General features: G+C 46.0%; 1 protein-coding gene across 1 annotated transcript in view; it reads right to left on the bottom strand.

Annotated features, from left to right (window-relative positions):
* LOC144591818 (gamma-secretase subunit Aph-1b-like) overlaps positions 1 to 19,734 on the bottom strand; it is a 31,488-nt gene extending 11,754 nt beyond the window's left edge. The window contains exons 1-2 of the mRNA XM_078395863.1: positions 19,265 to 19,734; positions 9,871 to 10,041 (exon numbers count right to left, since the gene is read on the bottom strand). Of these exons, the coding sequence (XP_078251989.1) occupies positions 9,871 to 10,041; positions 19,265 to 19,377 (284 nt within the window). The 5' untranslated portion in view covers positions 19,378 to 19,734. The remainder of the gene's footprint in view (positions 1 to 9,870; positions 10,042 to 19,264) is intronic.
* Positions 19,735 to 20,315: the final 581 nt, after the last annotated feature.

Genomic DNA, 20,315 nt, shown 5'->3' with positions numbered 1-20,315 from the left:
TAACAGGTATAACAGGTATAACAGAGCTTTATTTGTCGTTCGGTACCGAAGTACCGAACGAAACTACATAGCAGTCATGGAAAAAAAAAAGAACACAAGACACATAACCCCAACACAAACGTCCATCACAGTGACTCCAAACACCCCCTCACTGTGATGGAGGCAACAAAACTTCCACTCTCTTCCCCACGCCCACGGACAGACAGCTCGTCCCCGACCGACCCGCACAGTCCCCGCACCGGGTGCTGAAACGTCTCGCGGCCGAACCGGGCGACGAAAGGCCCGCGATCAAGCCTTGCGCAGCTAAGTCCCGTGGTCGAGCCGCACCGGGCGATGTCAAGTCCGCAGCCGAGCCGCACCAGCGATGAAAAGCCCCGCAGCCGAGCTGCACCGGGCGATGTTAAGCCCCGCAGCCGAGCTGCACCGGGCGATGTTAAGCCCCGCAGCCGAGTTGCACCGGGCGATGTTAAGCCCCGCAGCCGAGCTGCACCGGGCGATGTTAAGCCCCGCAGCCGAGCTGCACCGGGCGATGTTAAGCCCCGCAGCCGAGCTGCACCGGGCACTGTTAAGTCCAGCGGCCAAGCCGCACCGGGATGTAAAGTCCAGCGGCCAAGCCGCACCGGGATGTAAAGTCCAGCGGCCAAGCCGCACCGGGCGATGTTAGGCCCCGCAGCCGAGCCGCACCCCGCGCCGTGAGGAAGAGAAAAGTCCCCCCACACACACCACCACCCCCTCCCACACATACACAACCAAAAAAAATATATAAAAACCATCCCAACACCGACACACAACAAAAAAAGGGAAAAAAAAGACGGACAGACTGCTAGTCAGCCGCTGCCGTTAGGCGCCGCCACGTGATAGCCAATGAACTGGCCTCAACTACCTTCTGTGGCAGAGAATTCCACAGACTCACCACTCTCTGTGTGAAGAAATGTTTTCTCATCTTGGTCCTAAAAGACTTCCCCCTTATCCTTAAGCTGTGACCCCTGGTTCTGGACTCCCCCAACATCGGGAACAATCTTCCCGCATCTAGCCTCTCCAACCCCTTAAGAATTTTATATGTTTCTATAAGATCCCCCCTCAGTCTTCTAAATTCCAGCGAGTACAAGCCCAGTCTATCCAGTCTTTCCTCATATGTAAGTCCCGCCATCCCAGGGATCAATCTGGTGAACCTTCTCTGTACTCCCTCTAAGGCAAGAACGTCTTCCCTCAGGTTAGGAGACCAAAACTGCACACAATACTCCAGGTGCGGTCTCACCAAGGCCCTGTACAACTGCAGCAGAACCTCCCTGCTCCTAAACTCAAATCCTCTTGCTATGAATGCCAACATACCATTCGCTTTCTTCACTGCCTGCTGCACCTACATGCTTGCTTTCAATGACTGGTGCACCATGACACCCAGGTCCCGTTGCATCTCCCCTTCTCCCAATTGGTCACCATTCAGGTAATACTCTGCTTTCCTGTTCTTGCCGCCAAAGTGGATAACCTCACATTTATCCACATTATATTGCATCTGCCATGCATTTGCCCACTCGCCTAATCTATCCAAGTCACTCTGCAGCCTCCTAGCATCCTCCTCGCAGCAAACACTGCCACCCAGCTTCGTGTCATCCGCAAACTTAGAGATGTTGCATTCAATTCCCTCGTCCAAATCATTAATATACACTTGAAATAACTGGGATCCCAGCACTGAGCCTTGCGGTACCCCACTAGTCACTGCCTGCCATTCCGAAAAGGACCCGTTTATTCCTACTCTTTGCTTCCTGTCCGCCAACCAATTTTCTATCCACCTCAACACTGAACCCTCAATACCATGTGCTTTAAGTTTGTACACCAATCTCCTATGTGGGACCTTGTCGAAGGCCTTCTGAAAGTCCAGATATAACACATCGATTGGTTCTCCCTTATCCACTCTACTAGTTACATCCTCGAAAAATTCTATAAGATTCGTCGGACATGATTTGCCTTTGGTAAATCCATGCTGACTTTGTCCGATGATATCACCACTTTCCAAATGTAATGCTATCACATCTTTAATAACTGACTCTAGCATTTTCCCCACTACCGATGTTAGGCTAACTGGTCTATAATTCCCCGTTTTCTCTCTCCCTCCCTTTTTAAAAAGTGGGGTTACATTAGCTACCCTCCAGTCCTCAGGAACTACTCCAGAATCTAAAGAGTTTTGAAAAATTATCACTAATGCATCCACTATTTCTGAGGCTACTTCCTTAAGCACTCTGGGATGCAGCCTATCTGGCCCTGGGGATTTATCTGCCTTTAATCCATTTAATTTACCTAACACCACTTCCCGACTAACCTGGATTTCCCTCAGTTCCTCCATCTCATTAGACCCCCGGTCCCCCGCTATTTCCGGCAGACGGTTTATGTCTTCCTTAGTGAAGACAGAACCAAAGTATTTGTTCAATTGGTCTGCCATCTCCTTGTTCCCTATGATCAATTCACCTGTTTCCGACTGCAAGGGATCTACATTTGCCTTAACTAATCTTTTCCTCTCGACATATCTATAAAAGCTTTTGCAGTCTGTTTTTATGTTCCTTGCCAGTTTTCCCTCATAATCTATTTTCCCTTTCCTAATTAAGCCCTTTGTCCTCCTCTGCTGGACTCTGAATTTCTCCCAGTCCTCTGGTATGCTACTTTTTCTGGCTAATCTGTATGCTTCATCTTTTGTTTTAATACTATCCTTGATTTCCCTTGTTAGCCACGGATGCACTACCTTTCCTGGTTTGTTCTTTTGCCAAACTGGGATGAACACTTGTTGTAGTTCATCCATGCGACCTTTAAATGCCTTCCATTGCATGTCCACCGTCAACCCTTTCAGCATCAATCGCCAGTCTATCTTGGACAATTCACGCCTCATACCCTCAAAGTTACCTTTCTTTAAGTTCAGAACACTTGTTTCTGTATCGACTTTGTCACTCTCCATCCTAATGAAGAACTCTACCATATTATGATCACTCTTGCCCAAGGGGCCTCGCACAACAAGACTGCTAACTAACCCTTCCTCATTACTCAATACCCAGTCTAGAATGGCCTGTTCTCTCGTTGGTTCCTCGACATGTTGGTTTAGAAAACCATCTCTCAAACATTCCAAGAAATCCTCTTCCTCAGCACCCCTGCCAGTTTGGTTCACCCAATCTATATGTAGATTGAAGTCACCCATTATAACTGCTGCGCCTTTAGTGCATGCATTTCTAATTTCTTGCTTGTTGCCATCCCCAACCTCCCTACTGCTGTTAGGTGGCCTGTACACAACTCCCACTAGCGTTTTCTGCCCCTTAGTGTTTCGTAGCTCTACCCATATCGATTCCACTTCCTCCAAGCTAATGTCCTTCCTTTCCACTGCTTTAATCTCCTCTCTAACCAGTAACGCTACCCCACCTCCTTTTCCTTTCTGTCTATCCCGCCTGAATATAGAATATCCCTGGATGTTGAGCTCCCAGCCTTGGTCACCCTGGAGCCATGTCTCCGTAATCCCAACTATATCATAATCATTAATAACTATCGCCACATTTAATTCATCCACCTTATTACGTATACTCCTTGCATTGAGACACAAAACCTTCAGGCTTGTTTTTACAACTCTCTTACCCCTTGTACGATTATGTTGAAAAGTGGCCCTTTTTGATTTTTGCCCTGGATTTGTCTGCCTGCCACTTTTACTTTTCACCTTGCTACCTGTTGCTTCTACCCTCATTTTACACACTCTGTTTCTCTGCTCCAGCTCCCATCCCCCTGCCACATTAGTTTAAATCCTCCCCGACAGCACTAGCAAACACTCCCCCTAGGACATTGGTTCCATTCCAGCTCAGATGCAGACCGTCCTGTTTGTACTGGTCCCACCTCTCCCAGAACTGGTTCCAATGTCCTAAAAATTTGAATCCCTCCCCCTTGCGCCATTTTTCAAGCCACGTATTCATATGAAATATCCTCCTATTCCTACTCTGACTAGCACGTGGCACTGGTAGTAATCCAGAGATTATTACCTTTGAGGTCCTACTTTTTAGTTTATCTCCTAGCTCTCTAAATTCACCTTGTAGGACCTCATCCCGTTTTTTACCTAAATCGTTGGTGCCAACGTGCACCACGACAACTGGCTGCTCACCCTCCCCCTTCAGAATGTCCTGCAGCCGCTCAGAGATATCCCTGACTCTTGCACCAGGGAGGCAACATACCATCCTGGAGTCTCGTTTGCGGCCGCAGAAACGCCTATCTATTCCCCTTACAATTGAATCCCCTATCACTATAGCCCTTCCACTCTTTTTCCTCCCCTCTTTTGCCGCAGAGCCACCCACGGTGCCATGAACTTGGCTGCTGCTGCCTTCCCCTGATGAGGCATCTCCCCCAACAGTATCCAAAATGGCATATCTGTTTAGGAGGGAGATGACATTTGGACAAATAGCTGAACAGGAAAGGTTTAGAAGGATATGGGCCAGGCTCTGGCAAATGGGACTAGCTGAGATGAGGCATCTTGGTCAGCATTGACGATTAGGCCGAAGACCCTATTTCCGTCCTGGATAGAACATAGAACAGGGCAGCACAGGAACAGATCCTTCATCCCACAAAGTCTATGCTGACATGATGTCATGACCAACCCTATCTGTCTCCACATAATCCATATCCTTCCATTCTCCGCATATCCTTGTGCCTATCCAAAAACCTCTAGACGCCACAATCGTATCTGCCTCAACCACCACCCCAGGCAGAACATTTCAGGCACTTATCACCCTCTGAGTAAAAGAACTTGCCTCGCACATCTCCTTTAAACTTTGCCCTTCTCACCATAAAGTTATGCCCACTGGTATTTGATATTTCCATTCTGGGGAAGTAGGCTCTGACCATCGTATCCTATCTATGCCTCTCTAGACTCTGTTCAGGTTCTCTTCAAACGTAGCCTCAGAGCAAAATGTACAATAGGAAAGGCACCATAATCACTGAAAAAAACGATTTTACTATATAATAGATTTCAAGCCAACATTCAATGAGCTTTACACTTGTTAGTTGCACAAATATAAATCTATTTCTTCTCGAAGGTTGTATGGCATTGTGAGAATTGGTGAATTGATGAAGAAAAGTTAACTGTTTACAAAGATATTGTCAGCTGACATTGATAGAATCAGAAATGAGTCCTTGCAGCCCAACTTGTCCATGGCAACCGTGATGCCTACCTTTGTTAATCTCTCGTGTATACATTAAGCTTATATCCCGCTGGACCATTCATATCTCAGTACCTGTCCAAATGTCTTTTAAATATTGTCATTATCCCTGCCTCTACTACCTGTGGCAACTTGTTGCATATAACCACCACCCTGTGTCAAAAATGTATCCCTCTGATCTCCTTAAAAATTCTTCTGACTCACCTTAAACCTGTGCCCTCTAGTTCTAAACTCCCATATCCTGGGAAAAAAGATTCTGATCATCCATCCATACCTCTCATAATTTTATGTACCTCAACAGTCAAGCTTCAGCCTCCTATGTTCCATTGAGAATAAACCCAGCCTATCCAATCCCTGTAGAACTGCAGGACTCCCATAAATATTGTGACAAATGTGAGTATCCCAAATTTTCTTGGACATTTTGATCTCCTCTCCTTAAAAAATAATATAGTAGCATCATAGGCAATTCAAATGAGATTCACCAGGCTAATTCTGAAGAGGGCTGTCGTATCAAGAAAGGCTAAAACAGTTTGGTTCTGTGTTCTTTGGACTTTAGAAGAAAAAGAGGTAACCTTGTTGAAACTATTGGATCCTGAGGTCACATGACTGAATAAATGTTGAGGTGTTACAAAATGAGGAGCCGGTCATTTGAAAAGGAGACGTGTGGAAATTTATTTTTGCAGAGATTGGAGAATCACAGGAATTCCCTAACCCAAGAGGATTGCAGAGTTTGGCTTACTGGGAGTATTTAAGGAATAGATTGAAACATTTTTGAAAGATATGGGAATGTGCAGAACTGTCACATGGCTGTGGGAAACTGGTACAGATGAGAAGTTCAAAGATCAATCATGATCATATTGAATGGTGGGGCAGACAATGGGGCCTGATGACCATCTCATGCCTTTATTTTTTTTATGTAGTGTTTGTCATTCCAGCTGTTCCCTGACAGTGAACAACTCATATCATACAGCAGTAGAGGACCAACTATTTCCAGTTTCCCAAGTTATCTTGTGAAATCTGTGTCAATTTAGTCACCGACTTCATTCAATTTCACTGATAAGTAACCGCTGCATGGGAGAGAAACAAGCTATAGGGAATGAACATGTTTTTTACTTAATTGAATTAACTGAATCCTTAATTTGTTGTTTTATATGTCAATGTGATTTTTTAAATATATTTTGAATGGGGGTGAAATTGCTCCTGAATGTTCATTCCAGGTAAGCGTAGATCCAGTGGTTAGAGGACTGGGAAACATGGATAGCTCGTTATTCCCAGCAATTCTTGGTGTACCTTTATTTGGATTTAAAGGTGGAAAAGCTTAATGGAAGACTAGCCTCTGCAAAATTTCCATTCAGTGCCTGTTAACACCTGCATACAAGCTGCAACAACACCAAGGGTACAAGGGGATGTGCATCAAGGCAATTATAATCAGATAACATTCACGAAGATACTGAAGAGGCCATAATTTCTGCATCCAAAAAAAACTAAAGCACCAAAGACGTTAGTTTGACCAAGTATATTATTCGGACTTGCGGGACTGAGGTAAAGAGATATTTCTTAATGGAGATGGTGGGGAATTGTCAGAATTCTCTACCTGCAGGACCAAGGGGCCCAGTCATCGAGCTCATTAAGAAGAAGTTCAAGGATTACTGCAAATTAAAAGACTCAGGTGATTTGGGGATGGTGCAGGGAAATGACCTTCAGGTAGAAGGTCAACTATGATCTTGGTAAAACATATTCAAAGGGCTAAATGGTTATAAAATGAAGCATGCCATGCATTCTTGCCACAAACAGAACATATTGCTTCCCAGCAACAAAAGAAGAAGCCTATTGTTCTCAGAAAGTCACAGTTGGAGGTAACCAAGACCATGTGCAGCAGGAGTTTTGTGCCTAGTTCAAAAATGTAATGCAGGGATTAATTTAATAATCTGACCCAGTAAGGAAAAGTGAGTAAATATGCGGATGCAATAATAATTTCCATCTTAAAATGGATTTCTTTCAACCCTAACTTGCTAAATGTCCTTTACGTCTCAACCTTGATAAACTTCAGAAGCATTTTGCCTTCATTTGTTAAGTATTTCATGACAAATCCATATATTCGTCCACTGTTGGTACTCAATCCATAAAGAATGTATTTCATAGTCACTCACACCACATTAATCTGATAAATGTCCCATCTACTGCTTTCTTACCCCTGATCAGATAGCAAGCAAAGAACAGAATAGAGGGCACTAGGACTAGCAATGGACTTTTACAAATAATCCAGCTCATTGGTACACGTCTGTAGAGATTGTAAATTCATAAATTATAGGAGCAGAATTAGGCCATTTGGCCCATCAGGTCTACTCTGCCATTCAGTCGTGGCCGATCTACCTTTCCCCCTCAGCTCCATTCTCCTGTCTTCTCCCCAGAATCCCCGACACCCTTACCATTCAAGAATCTCTATCTCTGCCTTAAATAATATCCCCTGATGGCCTCCACAGCCTTCTGTGGCAATGAATTCACAGATTCGCCACACTCTGGCTAAAGAAATTCCTCCTCATCTCCACCTCCTCAGATTAATTGCACATCTTTGCCTCTCATGATCAAAGAATAGACAAGCCCGTATTTACCTGATGGTAGTTAAAATATCTGATGGTGAAGCATTCATGATTTTGTTAATGACCAAATTACAAGAAGACTGCATATAACCATCGTCAAAATGATATCGCGTAGCAAAACTTACATCAGTTTCTATTATTATTTTCAAACGTACCCAAGCGTTGCATGATATCCTGAGGAACTGTTCTCATTGGAGGAGCCCATTCTTTCTAAGGCTACATTGTCAAGGTAACTACTATAATACACTATCACATAGCCATGGGCTGATGGATTCACCTAGATAGCCAAATGGATTTTTACCTGGTGACTCTAACATTAAATGAGAGCAGAAATTGTTTCTGATGGCAAGGACGCTCGTAGAGACCAAGCTTATAGTTTTAACTCTGTATAATACTTTTAACACTTCAAAAAAAATCCCTGGAGAGGGAATGGGTGACGTTTCAGGTGGAGACCCTTCTTTGGATTGATATCAGGGGAGTAGTTGGAGACAGTAAGACTGGTGGGAGAACTGGGAAGGGGGAGGGGATGGAGAGTGAGGGAAAGCAAGGGCTATTTGAAGTTAGAGAAGTCAACGCTCATACCGCTGGGGTGTAAGCTACCCAAGCAAAAAATGCGCCAACATTCCCGCCACCTCCAACAGGATCCCACTCCTGGCCACATCTTCCCATCTCCACCCCTTTCTGCTTTCCGCAAAGACCGTTCTTTCCCTCCGTAACTCCCTGGTCCACTCGTCCCTTCCCACCCAAACCACCCCCTCCCCAGGTACTTTCCCCTGCAACCGCAGGAGATGCATCACCTGTCCGTTTATCTCCCCCATCGACTTCATCCAAGAACCCAAACAGTCTTTTCAGGTGAGGCAGAGGTTTACCTGCACCTCCTCCAACCTCATCTATTGTATCTGCTGTTCCAGATCTACATCGGTGAGACCAAGCGCAGGCTTGGCGATCGTTTCGCTCAACGCCTCTGCTCAGTCCGCCTTAACCAACCTGATCTCCCGTTGGCTCAGCACTTCAACTCCCCCTCCCATTCCCAATCTGACCTTTCTGTCCTGGGCCTCCTCCATTGTCAGAGTGAGGCCCAGCGCAAATTGGAGAAACAGCATCTCATATTTCGCCCGGGCAGTTTACACCCCAGCAGTATGAGCATTGATCTCTAACTTCAGATAGTTCCTCTGTCCCTCTCTTTCCCCTCCCCTTCCCAGCTCTCCCACTAGTCTTCCCATCTCCTACTACATCCTATCTTTGTCCTGCCCCCTCCCTTGACATCAGTCTGAAGGGTCTCGACCCAAAACGTCACCCATTCCTTCTGTCCAGAGATGCTGCCTGACCCGCTGAGTTACTCCAGCATTTTGTGTCTACAAGCAAAATATGAGGTGCTGTTCCTCCAAAGAGCGGAGCTGCAGGATATCGAGGAGACCCTAGTGAGAGCCTCATCTATAATGGACGAGGGGAACCCCCATTTCCTAAAGAATGAGGACATCTCTGATGCCCTGGTTTGGAAAACCTCATCCTGGGCGTAGTCGGAGGAATTGGGAGTATGGGATAGTCTTTACAGGAAACAGAGTAGGAAGAAGTGAAGTCTAGATAGCTATGGGAGTCAGTGGGTTTGTAGTAGATGTCGGTCAATAGTCTGTCTCTTGTGAATGGAGACGGTGACACCCAGAAACGGTAGGGAGATGTCGGAGGTGGTCCAAGTGAATTTGAGTGCAGGATGGAAATTGGTGGTGCAGTTGATGAAGTCAGTTGTGGAGATGAGGAACGCAGTGAGTTCTGCATGGGTGCAGGAGATAGCACCGATGCAGTCGTTAGTGTAGCAGAGGTAGAGTTCGGGGATGGGGCCAGTGTACGTCTGGAACAGGGATTGTTCAACATACCCTACAAAGAGGCAGGCATAGCTAGGGCCCATCGCTATGCCTTGGATTTGGAGGAAGTGGGAAGAGTCAAAGGAAAAGTTGTTGAGGGTAAGGACCAGCTCTGCTAGGCGGAGGAGAGTATTAGTAGATGGAAATTTGCTGATTCTGCGGTCGAGGTCCATTATATAACCATTAGGTCAGCATGTGGAATTATGGACACATTAATTTGCAGAGTGCACATACCTCAACAGTTTGTAGTAAGCAAACCGAAAGACTTCCTGTAGAACTACGGAGAACATCACACCAAAGATAATGAGGGATTTCTGTAGTCCGGCATCTTTTTCATTGCTAGCTTTTACAGCGATAAACCACACTAAGGAAGCTAACAGCAAAGAGAGTAACCAGAAAAATGCCCTGAAACACAAAAATCATTTAGTTACTTCAACAAAAAATAATGAAACTCTTTGAAATCTATAAAAACAGCAAACACTAGAAATACTCATCTTGTTAGGCAATATCTACAACAAGGCGAGAAACATTTCAGATCAAGACACAAAATGCTGGAGTAACATAGCGGGTCAGGCAACATCACTGAGGAACATGGATAGATGACGTCTTCAGCCAGAACAAGAGTCCCGAAGATGTCTCCAGATATGCTGCCTGTCTTGCTGAGTTACTTCAGCACTTTGTGTCTATTTTTCGAAAACCAGCATCTGAGTTCCTCGTGTTAACATTTCAGATCAATCGTCTTTTTATCAAAATTGAAGAACTCAATCCACTGCCACTGAGCCACAATGGGTGAAAATGGAGACAACTGGAGCCAGAAAACCTACAGCCTTTCAGCTGACTAATGATATAATTAATGCTGTATATGTATATATGAAGTTACTGGACAGCAGAAGAAAAAGGACAAGCCAGGACAGTTCTGTGGGGCAAAGACTGCATGCTCTGGATTCCATGTGACCTGTTGCACAAGCAGACTCATCACATGAAACTTAACAGCACATGTCTTCTGATATATAAAGTAATATGCAATTAATTGCAAAATGCATTTTGTAAACCAGGCAGAAATATAATTCAATATGGGACTTCAAAGTTAAATCTGATTTAAAGATGCTTCCTTTCAATCACAGTACAACTTTCAACCAGAACAATAATTGTATTACTATCTCGTTCTAAAAAGGAATTGCATATTTATATCCTACATACATACAAATATTTTTTGGCTGCTCATATCCACAGTCAAACCACTTATCTCTATCCAGTTGACCTATATTGTTTCCCAGTTAAGTAATAACTCAATTTTTTTAAACTTTCAAATCCAACCATGGTCACACATATTTATTTCTCCAATTACCTTCACCCGTTTAACAATTTAAGATACATAAACTTCCCTAATTTTGGCCACTTGTTTATCGTAATTTATTTTTTCCACTGTTGTTGTTCATTAATATCTGGAATTCCCTTCCTTCATCTTTCTAACTCACTTTCCCCTTCAAAAAGCTGCTTAACAGCTACCTTTCGATCAAGCCTTTTGCATCATAACTTGGTTGGGCAACTGCATTGCTCAAGACCGCAAGAAATTGCAATGAGTTGCGGACGCAGCACAGTCCATCACTCAAACTAGCCTCCCCCTCCATAGACTCCAGTTACACTTCACAGTGCCTGGGGAAAGCATCCAACATATTCAAGGATAGACACAAAATGCTGGCGTACCTGTGCGGGTTAGGCAGCGTCTCTGCACAAAAGGAATTTTTCACTGTACGACAATTGTGACGTTTAGATGGAGACCTTTCTGCAGACTCTCAGTCCGAAGGGTCTCGACCTGAAACGTCACCTATTCCTTTTCTCCAGAGATGCTGCCTGACCCACTGAGTTAGTGCAGCATTTTGTGTCTATCTTCGGTGCAAACCACCATCTTCAGTTCCTACATACACAACATAACCAAGGAGCGCTTACACCCTGGTCATTTCCTCCCCTCTCCCGTCAGGCAGAAGATACAAAAGCTTGAAAACACACATCACCAGATTCAGGAACAGTTTCTACCCCGCTGTTACCAGATTATTCATGGACCTTTCATAAACTAAGAATGTACAGACACTCCCCGACTTATGCAAGGGTAACATTCTGTAAACCCTTACATAAGTCAGATTTTACGCAAGACAGAATCAGCTTAACTGTGGGTGGAAACAAAGAACTACATATGCTGGCTAATACACAAAACGATTGAATCAATCTGAAGAAGTGTCCCGACCTGAAATGTCATCTATCCATGTTATCCAGAAATGCTGCCTGACCCCTGAATTACTCCATCGCTTTGTGTTGTTTCACCTTAAATCTAGGCTCCGTTGCACTGGTCGCCAGCGAGCCCTTCTTCACCAGCTGCTGCACCATCCAGTTGGCACAGCTGTTGTTGGGGCTCATGTTGTAGCCCCTGGCCGACGGTGCTTTCTTCAGGCCGCTGCCTCTGACAAAACTATTCGGTCACCATGGGGCTCCCTCTCCTCTCATCAGCAGCCATTTATTGCTGTCGGCTGTCGCTTTGTCCACTCCCCCGCCAACGTCTCCTCCTGCTCCCCCGGAGTCCAAGGTGGAAGATGTCTGCGATTCCGGGGGAGAAAGAGGAGGCGACGGTGGATAGGGGAGGGGACAAAGCAATGGCCGACAGGAAGAAGCAGCAGCTGGCGAGAGGAGGGGAGCCCCACGGTGACCGAGCACGTTCTGTCGGTGGCGGCGGCCTGAAGAAAGCGCTGTGGCCAGGGCCTACATCGTGAGCCACAACAGCAGCCGTGTGATTGCTTGTGAAGAAGGGATCGCTGGTGCACCTTGTGGAAGATGCCGTCGACTTGGCCAGGAGTTGCTCTCCACCACCTTCCTCGTTCTTGTTCACCTTCCCAGTGTCGCACTATGCTAGGACCTATGAAATGGAAGGGAACCCCTTCCCATCCTCCCGTTATAATAACACAGGTCATTCAGGATACGGGACCACCCATTGTAAATTGTTTACGTAAGTGCTAGCTTCTTTTTATTTCGACTTCTGCTTATCACGAGAACTTCTTTGTGTGTCAAACTTTTTCCTAACTCAGCTTTTTACAAAGGAAGTGCTTCATTCAGTAGCCACTAACACTTTCAATCCTAACTGAATAAAATAACATTTCAGCCATTTTAACTAACACAGTTTATCCAGGCCAGTAGCCACAAAATGTGCGAGATATCAGTTTGACCCTGGTGATATCAACCAGTGCATAACAATTTTCCCTTTGATCAATTCATGAAATTATAAACAGCATTACAATTCTGTATGCAACAGAGCTTCAAAACACTTATTTTAAAAATGTTTTGCAGCAGCCAAATTAACGTAATGAAAAAAAATTAAGATAATTGAAGAATTTGCATTTTAATGGAACTTCCTGTATAAAGGAACAATTTAAGTTGGTATCTGCTAAACCACATATTAAAACAAACATTACCTTATTTAGTTTAGTTTAGAGATACCGCAGAAACACTGAGTCGGCGCCAGCCAGCGATCCCCACACACTCACACTATACTCCACATACACAGGATAATATGCAATCATACCAAGCCAATTAGTCTACAAAACTGTAGGTCTTTGGAGTGTGGGAGGAAACCGGAGATCCCGGAGAAAACCCATGTAGGTCACGGGGAGAATGCACAATCTCCGTACAGACAAGCACCCGTAGTCAGGATCAAACCCGGTCTCTGGCACTGTAAGGCAGCAACTCTATCGCTGTGCCATCGTGCCACTCTTATTTTTATATTGTACAACCAATTTTTGTCTACAATACTCAAATTGCGCTTTATGTAAATAGATGACTGATCTTTTTAACCTTCAGTGATCTCATTCACCCTTAGGTAATCATTTTCTAATTCGTTCACAGAAATGTTAACTCAGAGATGAAAATGTATTTTTACTTTCTAAGCCCTTGAGCTGCGAAATGAAAGCTTTATCAGATTTAAATTATTTGATGTAGAAACAAGGAACAGCAGATGCTGCTTTGCAAAAGACAATAAGTGCTGAAATAAGTTAACGAGCCAGGCAGCATCTTTGCAGAACACGGATAGGTGGTGTTTTGGGTTGGGACCCTTCTCACTTTGTCTCTTAAATGCTTCAGTGATGAGTACATTTTTTTGTTAAATATCAATATTAGTTATCTTTCTTAGCTGTAATTATTCAAAAACTAAGAATTTTTAAACAAATACAAATGTATATTAAGTATTTTGGAAACAGTGCTTATTCTTTACCAATGATATAATTAACTCAAAATTATAATTTACTTTTAAAAATATTTCTTTGTATGCTTTTTGTAGTCTGACAACTAACTTGTTGCTAGAAACAAATAACACGAGTATCTGGAGTAGTTTAGTTTCTATAGATGATCATTGCAAAAGTTGACTTTTCAAATCAATGATCTTTTAACCATTTATGGTAACCAAGAGACAGGGCTGAGAATATAATTTTATGGCTGTTCCAAATAACCATTTAAAATAAAATTAAATTAAAAAAAACAAAGAAGCTTGCCTGTTGGCTTACCTAATCAAGGACCACTTACACTCTAGTCAATCTCTCATCTCCCCTCTCTTGTGAGGCATAAGATACAAAAGCCTGAAAGCGCATATCACCAGATGCAGGAACAGCTTCTATCCCGCAGTTATCAGACTATTCACAGAATTTTTATTAGCTAAGAATGTAGTCCCAACCTCAGAATCTACCTCGTAGTAGCCCTTGGTAGACACAAAACGCTGGAGTCAATCAGCGGGTCAGGCAGCATCTCTGGAGAGAAGGAATGGGTGACGTTTCGGGTTGAGACCCTTCTTCAGACTGATGTCAGGAGAGGGGGGCGGGACAAAGATAGAATGTAGTCGGAGACAGTAAGACTAGTGGGAGAATTGGGAAGGGGGAGGGGAGAGAGAGGGAAAGCATGGGCTACCTGAAGTTAGAGAAGTCAATGTTCATACCGCTGGGGTGTAAACTACCCAAGCGAAATATGAGGTGCAGTGCCTGCGCTTGGTCTCGCTGATGTAGAGAAGTTGACACCTGGAACAGCGGATACAGTAGATGAGGTTGGAGGAGGTACAAATGAACCTCTGCCTCACCTGGAAAGACTGTTTGGGTCCTTGGATGGAGTCGAGGGGGGAGGTAAAGGAACAGGTGTTGCATCTCCTGTGGTTGCAAGGGAAAGTACCTGTGGAGGGGGTGGTTTGAGTGGGAAGGGATGAGTTGACCAGGGAGTCTCGGAGGGAATGGTCTCTGCGGAAAGCAGAATGGGGTGGAGATGGGAAGAAGTGGCCAGTAGTGGGATCCCGTTGGGGGTGGCGAAAATGTTGGAGGATAATATGCTGTGTGCGACGGCTGATGGGGTGGAAGGTGAGGACAAGGACTCTGTCCTTGTTACAAATGGGGGGAGGGGGAGCAAGAGCGGAGCTGCAGGATATCGAGGAGACCCTAGTGAGAGCCTCATCTATAATGGAAGAAGGGAACCCCCGTTTCCTAAAGAATGAGGACATCTACGATGCCCTCATTTGGAACATCTCATCCTGGGCGCAGATGCGGCGTTGACGGAGAATTGGCAGTAGGGAACAGAGTCTTTACAGGAAACAGAGGGGGAAGAAGTGTAGCCAAGATAGTTATGGGAGCAGCTGAGATGTCCTCATTCTTTAGCAAACGGCAGAGGTTCCACCTCCAACCTCATCTACTGTATCCGCTGTTCCAGGTGTCAACTTCTCTACATTGGCGAAACCAAGTGCAGGCTCGGCGATCGTTTCTCTGAACACCTCCGCCCAGTCCGTCTTAACCTACTTGATCTCCCGATGGCTCAGCATTTCAACTCCCCCTCCCAATCTGACCTTTCTGTCCTGGGCCTCCTCCACTGTCAGAGTGAGGCCTAGCGCAAATTGGAGGAACAGCACCTCATATTTTGCTTGGGTAGTTTACACCCCAGCGGTATGAACATTGACTTCTCTAAATTCAGATAGCCCTTGTTTTCCCTCTCTATCCCCTTCCCTTTCCCAGTTCTCCCACCAGTCTTACTGTCTCCGACTACATTCTATCTTTGTCCCTCCCCCTCTCCTGACATCAGTCTGAAGGGTCTCGACCCGAAACGTCACCCATTCCTTCTCTCCAGAGATGCTGCCTGACCCGCTGAGTTACTCCAGCATTTTGTGTCTACCTTCGATTTAAACCAGCATCTGCAGTTCTTTCCTACACTCATTGTAGCCCTTGCCCTTTTTGTAAAATCTGCACTCTCTTTGTAGCTGTAACACTGAATTTTTTTCTTCCATAAAATGAACTGCTGGAGGATCTCAGTGGGGCAGGGAGCATCTGTGAAGGGAAATAGGTGATGTTTTGGGTTGTGACCCTGCTTCAGACTTTGGATTCATCCATATGAACTCCTCTGACCTTCTTTTCCAATTCTATTGCCACCTTTATTTCCCCTCTCAATTTATTGTATTTACTCTGATTCAAATAAAGATATCACCTGACCTGCATCTTACAAATCCTTTCTGTGCCTTTTTGATATTTTTAAACTCCGTTGTCATCCAAGGAGTCTTGGTTTTGGTTCCCCAATCTTTCCTTCTTGTGGGAATGTTCTCGAAACTAAATCAACAGACCTCTAAAAACAAACATCGCTACTCTATTAGAATAAGAAAATAACTGCAGATGCTGGTACAAATCGATTTATTCACAAAATGCTGGAGTAACTCAGCAGGTCAGGCAGCATCTCGGGAGAGAAGGAATGGGTGACGTTTCGGGTCGAGACCCTTCTTCAGACTGATGTCGGGGGTGGGACAAAGGAAGGATATAGGTGGAGACAGGAAGATAGAGGGAGATCTGGGAAGGAGGAGGGGAAGGGAGGGACAGAGGAGCTATCTGAAGTTGGAGAAGTCGACGTTCATACCACCGGGCCGCAAACTGCCCAGGCGAAATATGAGGTGCTGCTCCTCCAATTTCCGGCGGGCCTCACTATGGCACTGGAGGAGGCCCATGACAGAGAGGTCAGACTGGGAATGGGAGGGGGAGTTGAAGTGCTGGGCCACCGGGAGATCAGTGGCGTTAATGCGGACCGAGCGCAGGTGTTCAGCGAAGCGATCGCCGAGCCTGCGCTTGGTTTCGCCGATATAGATGAGTTGACATCTAGAGCAGCGGATGCTCTATTAGAATTGTTCTAGTCTTCGTGGTCATTTCATTCCATCACATTCCACAGACTTCAGCCTTCTGCAAATTTTGAATTACTATTTTTGATCATTAATTTATCTTTGCCATTATTAATCTCAACCCGATGACACTCTCATTCAAAAGAGACACAAAATACTGGAGTAACTTAGCGGGTCAGACTTGGAGAACTTGGAAAGGTGAGGTTTCAGGTCAGGACCCATATTCAGAGACTGAAACAGAAAATAGGTGCAGGAGGAGGCCATTTGGCCCGTCGAGCTACACATTCATTGTGATCATGGCTGATCATCCACAATCCATAACCTGTGCCTGCCTTCTCCCCATATCCCTTGATTCCACTAGCCCCTAGAGTATCTAACTCTCTTTTAAATTCATCCAGTGAATTGGCCTCCACTGCCTTCTGTGGCAGAGAATTCCACAAATTCACAACTCTCTGGGTGAAAGTTTCTTCTCACCTGTTTTAAATGACCTCCCCTTTATTCTTAGACTGTGGCCCCTGGTTCTGGACTCCCCTAACATTGGGAACATGAATAATAAAGTAACCTATGTATGTTTTTCACAGATACTGCCTGACCCACTGAGTTACTCCAGTGCTTTGTGTCTTTTTCTGTAAATCATCTTAAGTGGTTCTTTGTCACTCTCATCCATGATTCTTCCCATTGACACTTGATCCACTCAGGTCACCTCATACAATGCGCAGCAGTGTCCATGTACTGGACATGTTTAACTTTTTTGACTGAGTTTCAAAATTGTTTCTCATCTCAGCACATGCACCAGAGACCCAGGTTCCATCCTGACCGAGGGCGCTGTCTGTGTGGAGTTTGCACGTTCTCCCCTGTGATTTCGGGAGTTCCCCCGGGTGCTCCCATTTCCCCCCACATCCCAAAGACATGTGGGTTTGTAGGTTAGACACAAAAAGCTGGAGTAACTCAGTGGATCAGGCGGCATTTATGGAGAAAAGGAACAAGTGACGTTTCGGGTTGTGACCCTTCTTCAGACTGAAAGTCAGAGGGATATAGAAGGTAAATAGAAAAATGAAAGAAAGATATATAGATATATGTAGATATATGATATGATGATATGATATGTAGAATGCAAGGATTCTCAAGGCGGAGTCCATAATGCTCCATTGTTGGCTGTGGGTAGGTGATAACGAGTTTATACAGACAGTGAAACTCAACAGGATTGCAGTAAAACTAGTACGACGAGCAGGTTGGGGGAGAGGCAGAGAGAGAGGGGATGCAAGGGTTACTTGAAGTTACAGAAATCAATATTCATACCGCTCGGTTGCAAGCTGCCCAAGCGAAGTATGAGGTGCTGTTCCTCCAATTTGCATTTGACCTCACTCTGACAGTGACAGAGGCCCAAGACTGTATGGGAATGGGAGTTAAAATATTTGGCAAACAGGAGATCGCATGGCCCAGGCAGACTGAGCGAAGCTGTTCAGCGAAACGATCGACCAGTCTGCACTTGGTCTCGCCGATATATAGGAGTCCACAACTGGAACAACAGATACAGTAGATGAGGTTGGAGGAGGCGCAAGTGAACCTCTGCCTCACCTGTTTGTAGGTTAATTGGCCTCGTTTTTAAAAAATGTCCCTATTTGTGTAGGGAGTGGATGAGAAAGTGGTCTAACAACCAGGTGTTCAATACTCAGTGGGCTGAGGGGCCTGTTTCCATGCTGTATCTCTAAACAGTTACACTTCTATTATTTGACACACCAGCCTTCTGGGAATTTTCACCTACTCTTCTCTCTCTCTCTGCATTTCAGTGACGGCGCTACTTCTTACCAAAAAAAGCATCATGGGATACAGGTCAATGTCTCCAAAGTTACAGTGATTTTGGGTTGGGAAGCTTTTTCAATCAGTTCGGATGCGATGGACTGATTAGCTTCCTTTGTGTTAAACATCATGATTCTGTGAAATTCTCAAAGTGTAGACAGTGAGAAGTGGGTGGCATCAAGCGACGAGGAAGGACAATGATTTAAAAACACAAACATAATGAGGGGGGGAAGAGAGAAATGGAAGACGAGGAAGACAAGCAGGAATGTTCCCTTGGATGTACTGAATGTTCCCTTCAAACAGTCGGCTTCCCACTAGTGAAATAGACAATAAGTGCAGGAGGCCATTCAGCCCTTCGAGCCAGCACCGCAATTCAATGTGATCATGGCTGATCATTCTCAATCAGTACCCCGTTCCTGCCTTCTCCCCATACCTCCTGACCCCGCTCTATCTAGCTCTCTCTCTAGAATAATGGACCCCAATGGGCCAAGGACTGTGTGCAGGTCGGTGCTGCAGACCAGAGACACAGAGTAACTGTTGCACACTCCAGCCCACCATGTCCCCGGCGCTGCTGCTGCTGTTGCTGCTCATTCCCTTCCCTGTCACTAACCCGGCCCGGGTGCGAACAAAGAGCCGTCTGCGGGCGGGCAGGAGCCGACCTACCCCGCGATCAGCACGATCACTCGCAGCGGGTCCTTGGCGATGGTGAAAACAAAGAGGGCGAAAGCGGGACCGAAGGCGACGAAAGTGCAGCCGAAGAAGACGGCCACGGTCATCTCGTCAGCGGCGAGTCCCGGCGCAGGTCCGTCCGACTACCCCAAACATGTCTCCACCACGCCCGTCTGCTCGCTCGCTGGCCCGGCAAGGCAAGGCAAGGCGCCACCCGCCGACGCTCCTCTCGCCCTCGTCCTCTACTCCGGCCGGGAGGGGGGGGAGTGAGTGATGGCGCGACAACGGTCGGTAGTGGCCACGGCCCCCGCGGATCCTAATGGTGACGGTCGCAGGAGAATCCGAAACGCGAATCAGTGCGAGGGAGGCGACGGACGGGAGGAGGGAGCGGCCACCGTCACCACGCCTGACACGTGACCGCAGGGGGAGGGAGAGAGGGAGAGAGGGAGAGAGGGAGAGAGGGAGAGAGGGAGAGAGGGAGAGAGGGAGAGAGGGAGAGAGGGAGAGAGGGAGAGAGGGAGAGAGGGAGAGAGGGAGAGAGGGAGAGAGGGAGAGAGGGAGAGAGGGAGAGAGGGAGAGAGGGAGAGAGGGAGAGAGGGAGAGAGGGAGAGAGGGAGAGAGGGAGAGAGGGAGAGAGGGAGAGAGGGAGAGAGGGAGAGAGGGAGCGGCTACCGTCACCACGCCTGACACGTGACCGCAGGGAGAGGGAGGAGGGAGCGGCTACCGTCACCACGCCTGACACGTGACCGCAGGGGGAGGGAGGGAGCGGCCACCGTCACCACGCCTGACACGTGACCGCAGGGAGGGACACAAGAGGAATGAGGGGGAGTTGGTTCTTGGTCCTCCAAAATATTCCAAATGGAATTTAAACTGGAGGTGGCGGAGTATGGACTTAAGCAAGAAGGGCTTCTTGGAGAAGAAGAGCTGCCTTAAATTTAGTTGTGTCTGGACGAGGAGAGGAAGGAAAAGAGGGGAGAAGCGAGAAAGAGAAAGAAAAAGAAAAGGGAGAGAGAGAGAGAGGGAGAGGGGAAAAGAGAGAGGGAGG

This window comes from Rhinoraja longicauda, chromosome 1 (genome assembly GCF_053455715.1).
Source record: "Rhinoraja longicauda isolate Sanriku21f chromosome 1, sRhiLon1.1, whole genome shotgun sequence".
NCBI classification, from domain to species: Eukaryota; Metazoa; Chordata; class Chondrichthyes; order Rajiformes; family Arhynchobatidae; genus Rhinoraja; species Rhinoraja longicauda.
Note: the sequence above shows the minus strand (reverse complement) of the source record. Positions and strands in the feature narration are given on the sequence as shown.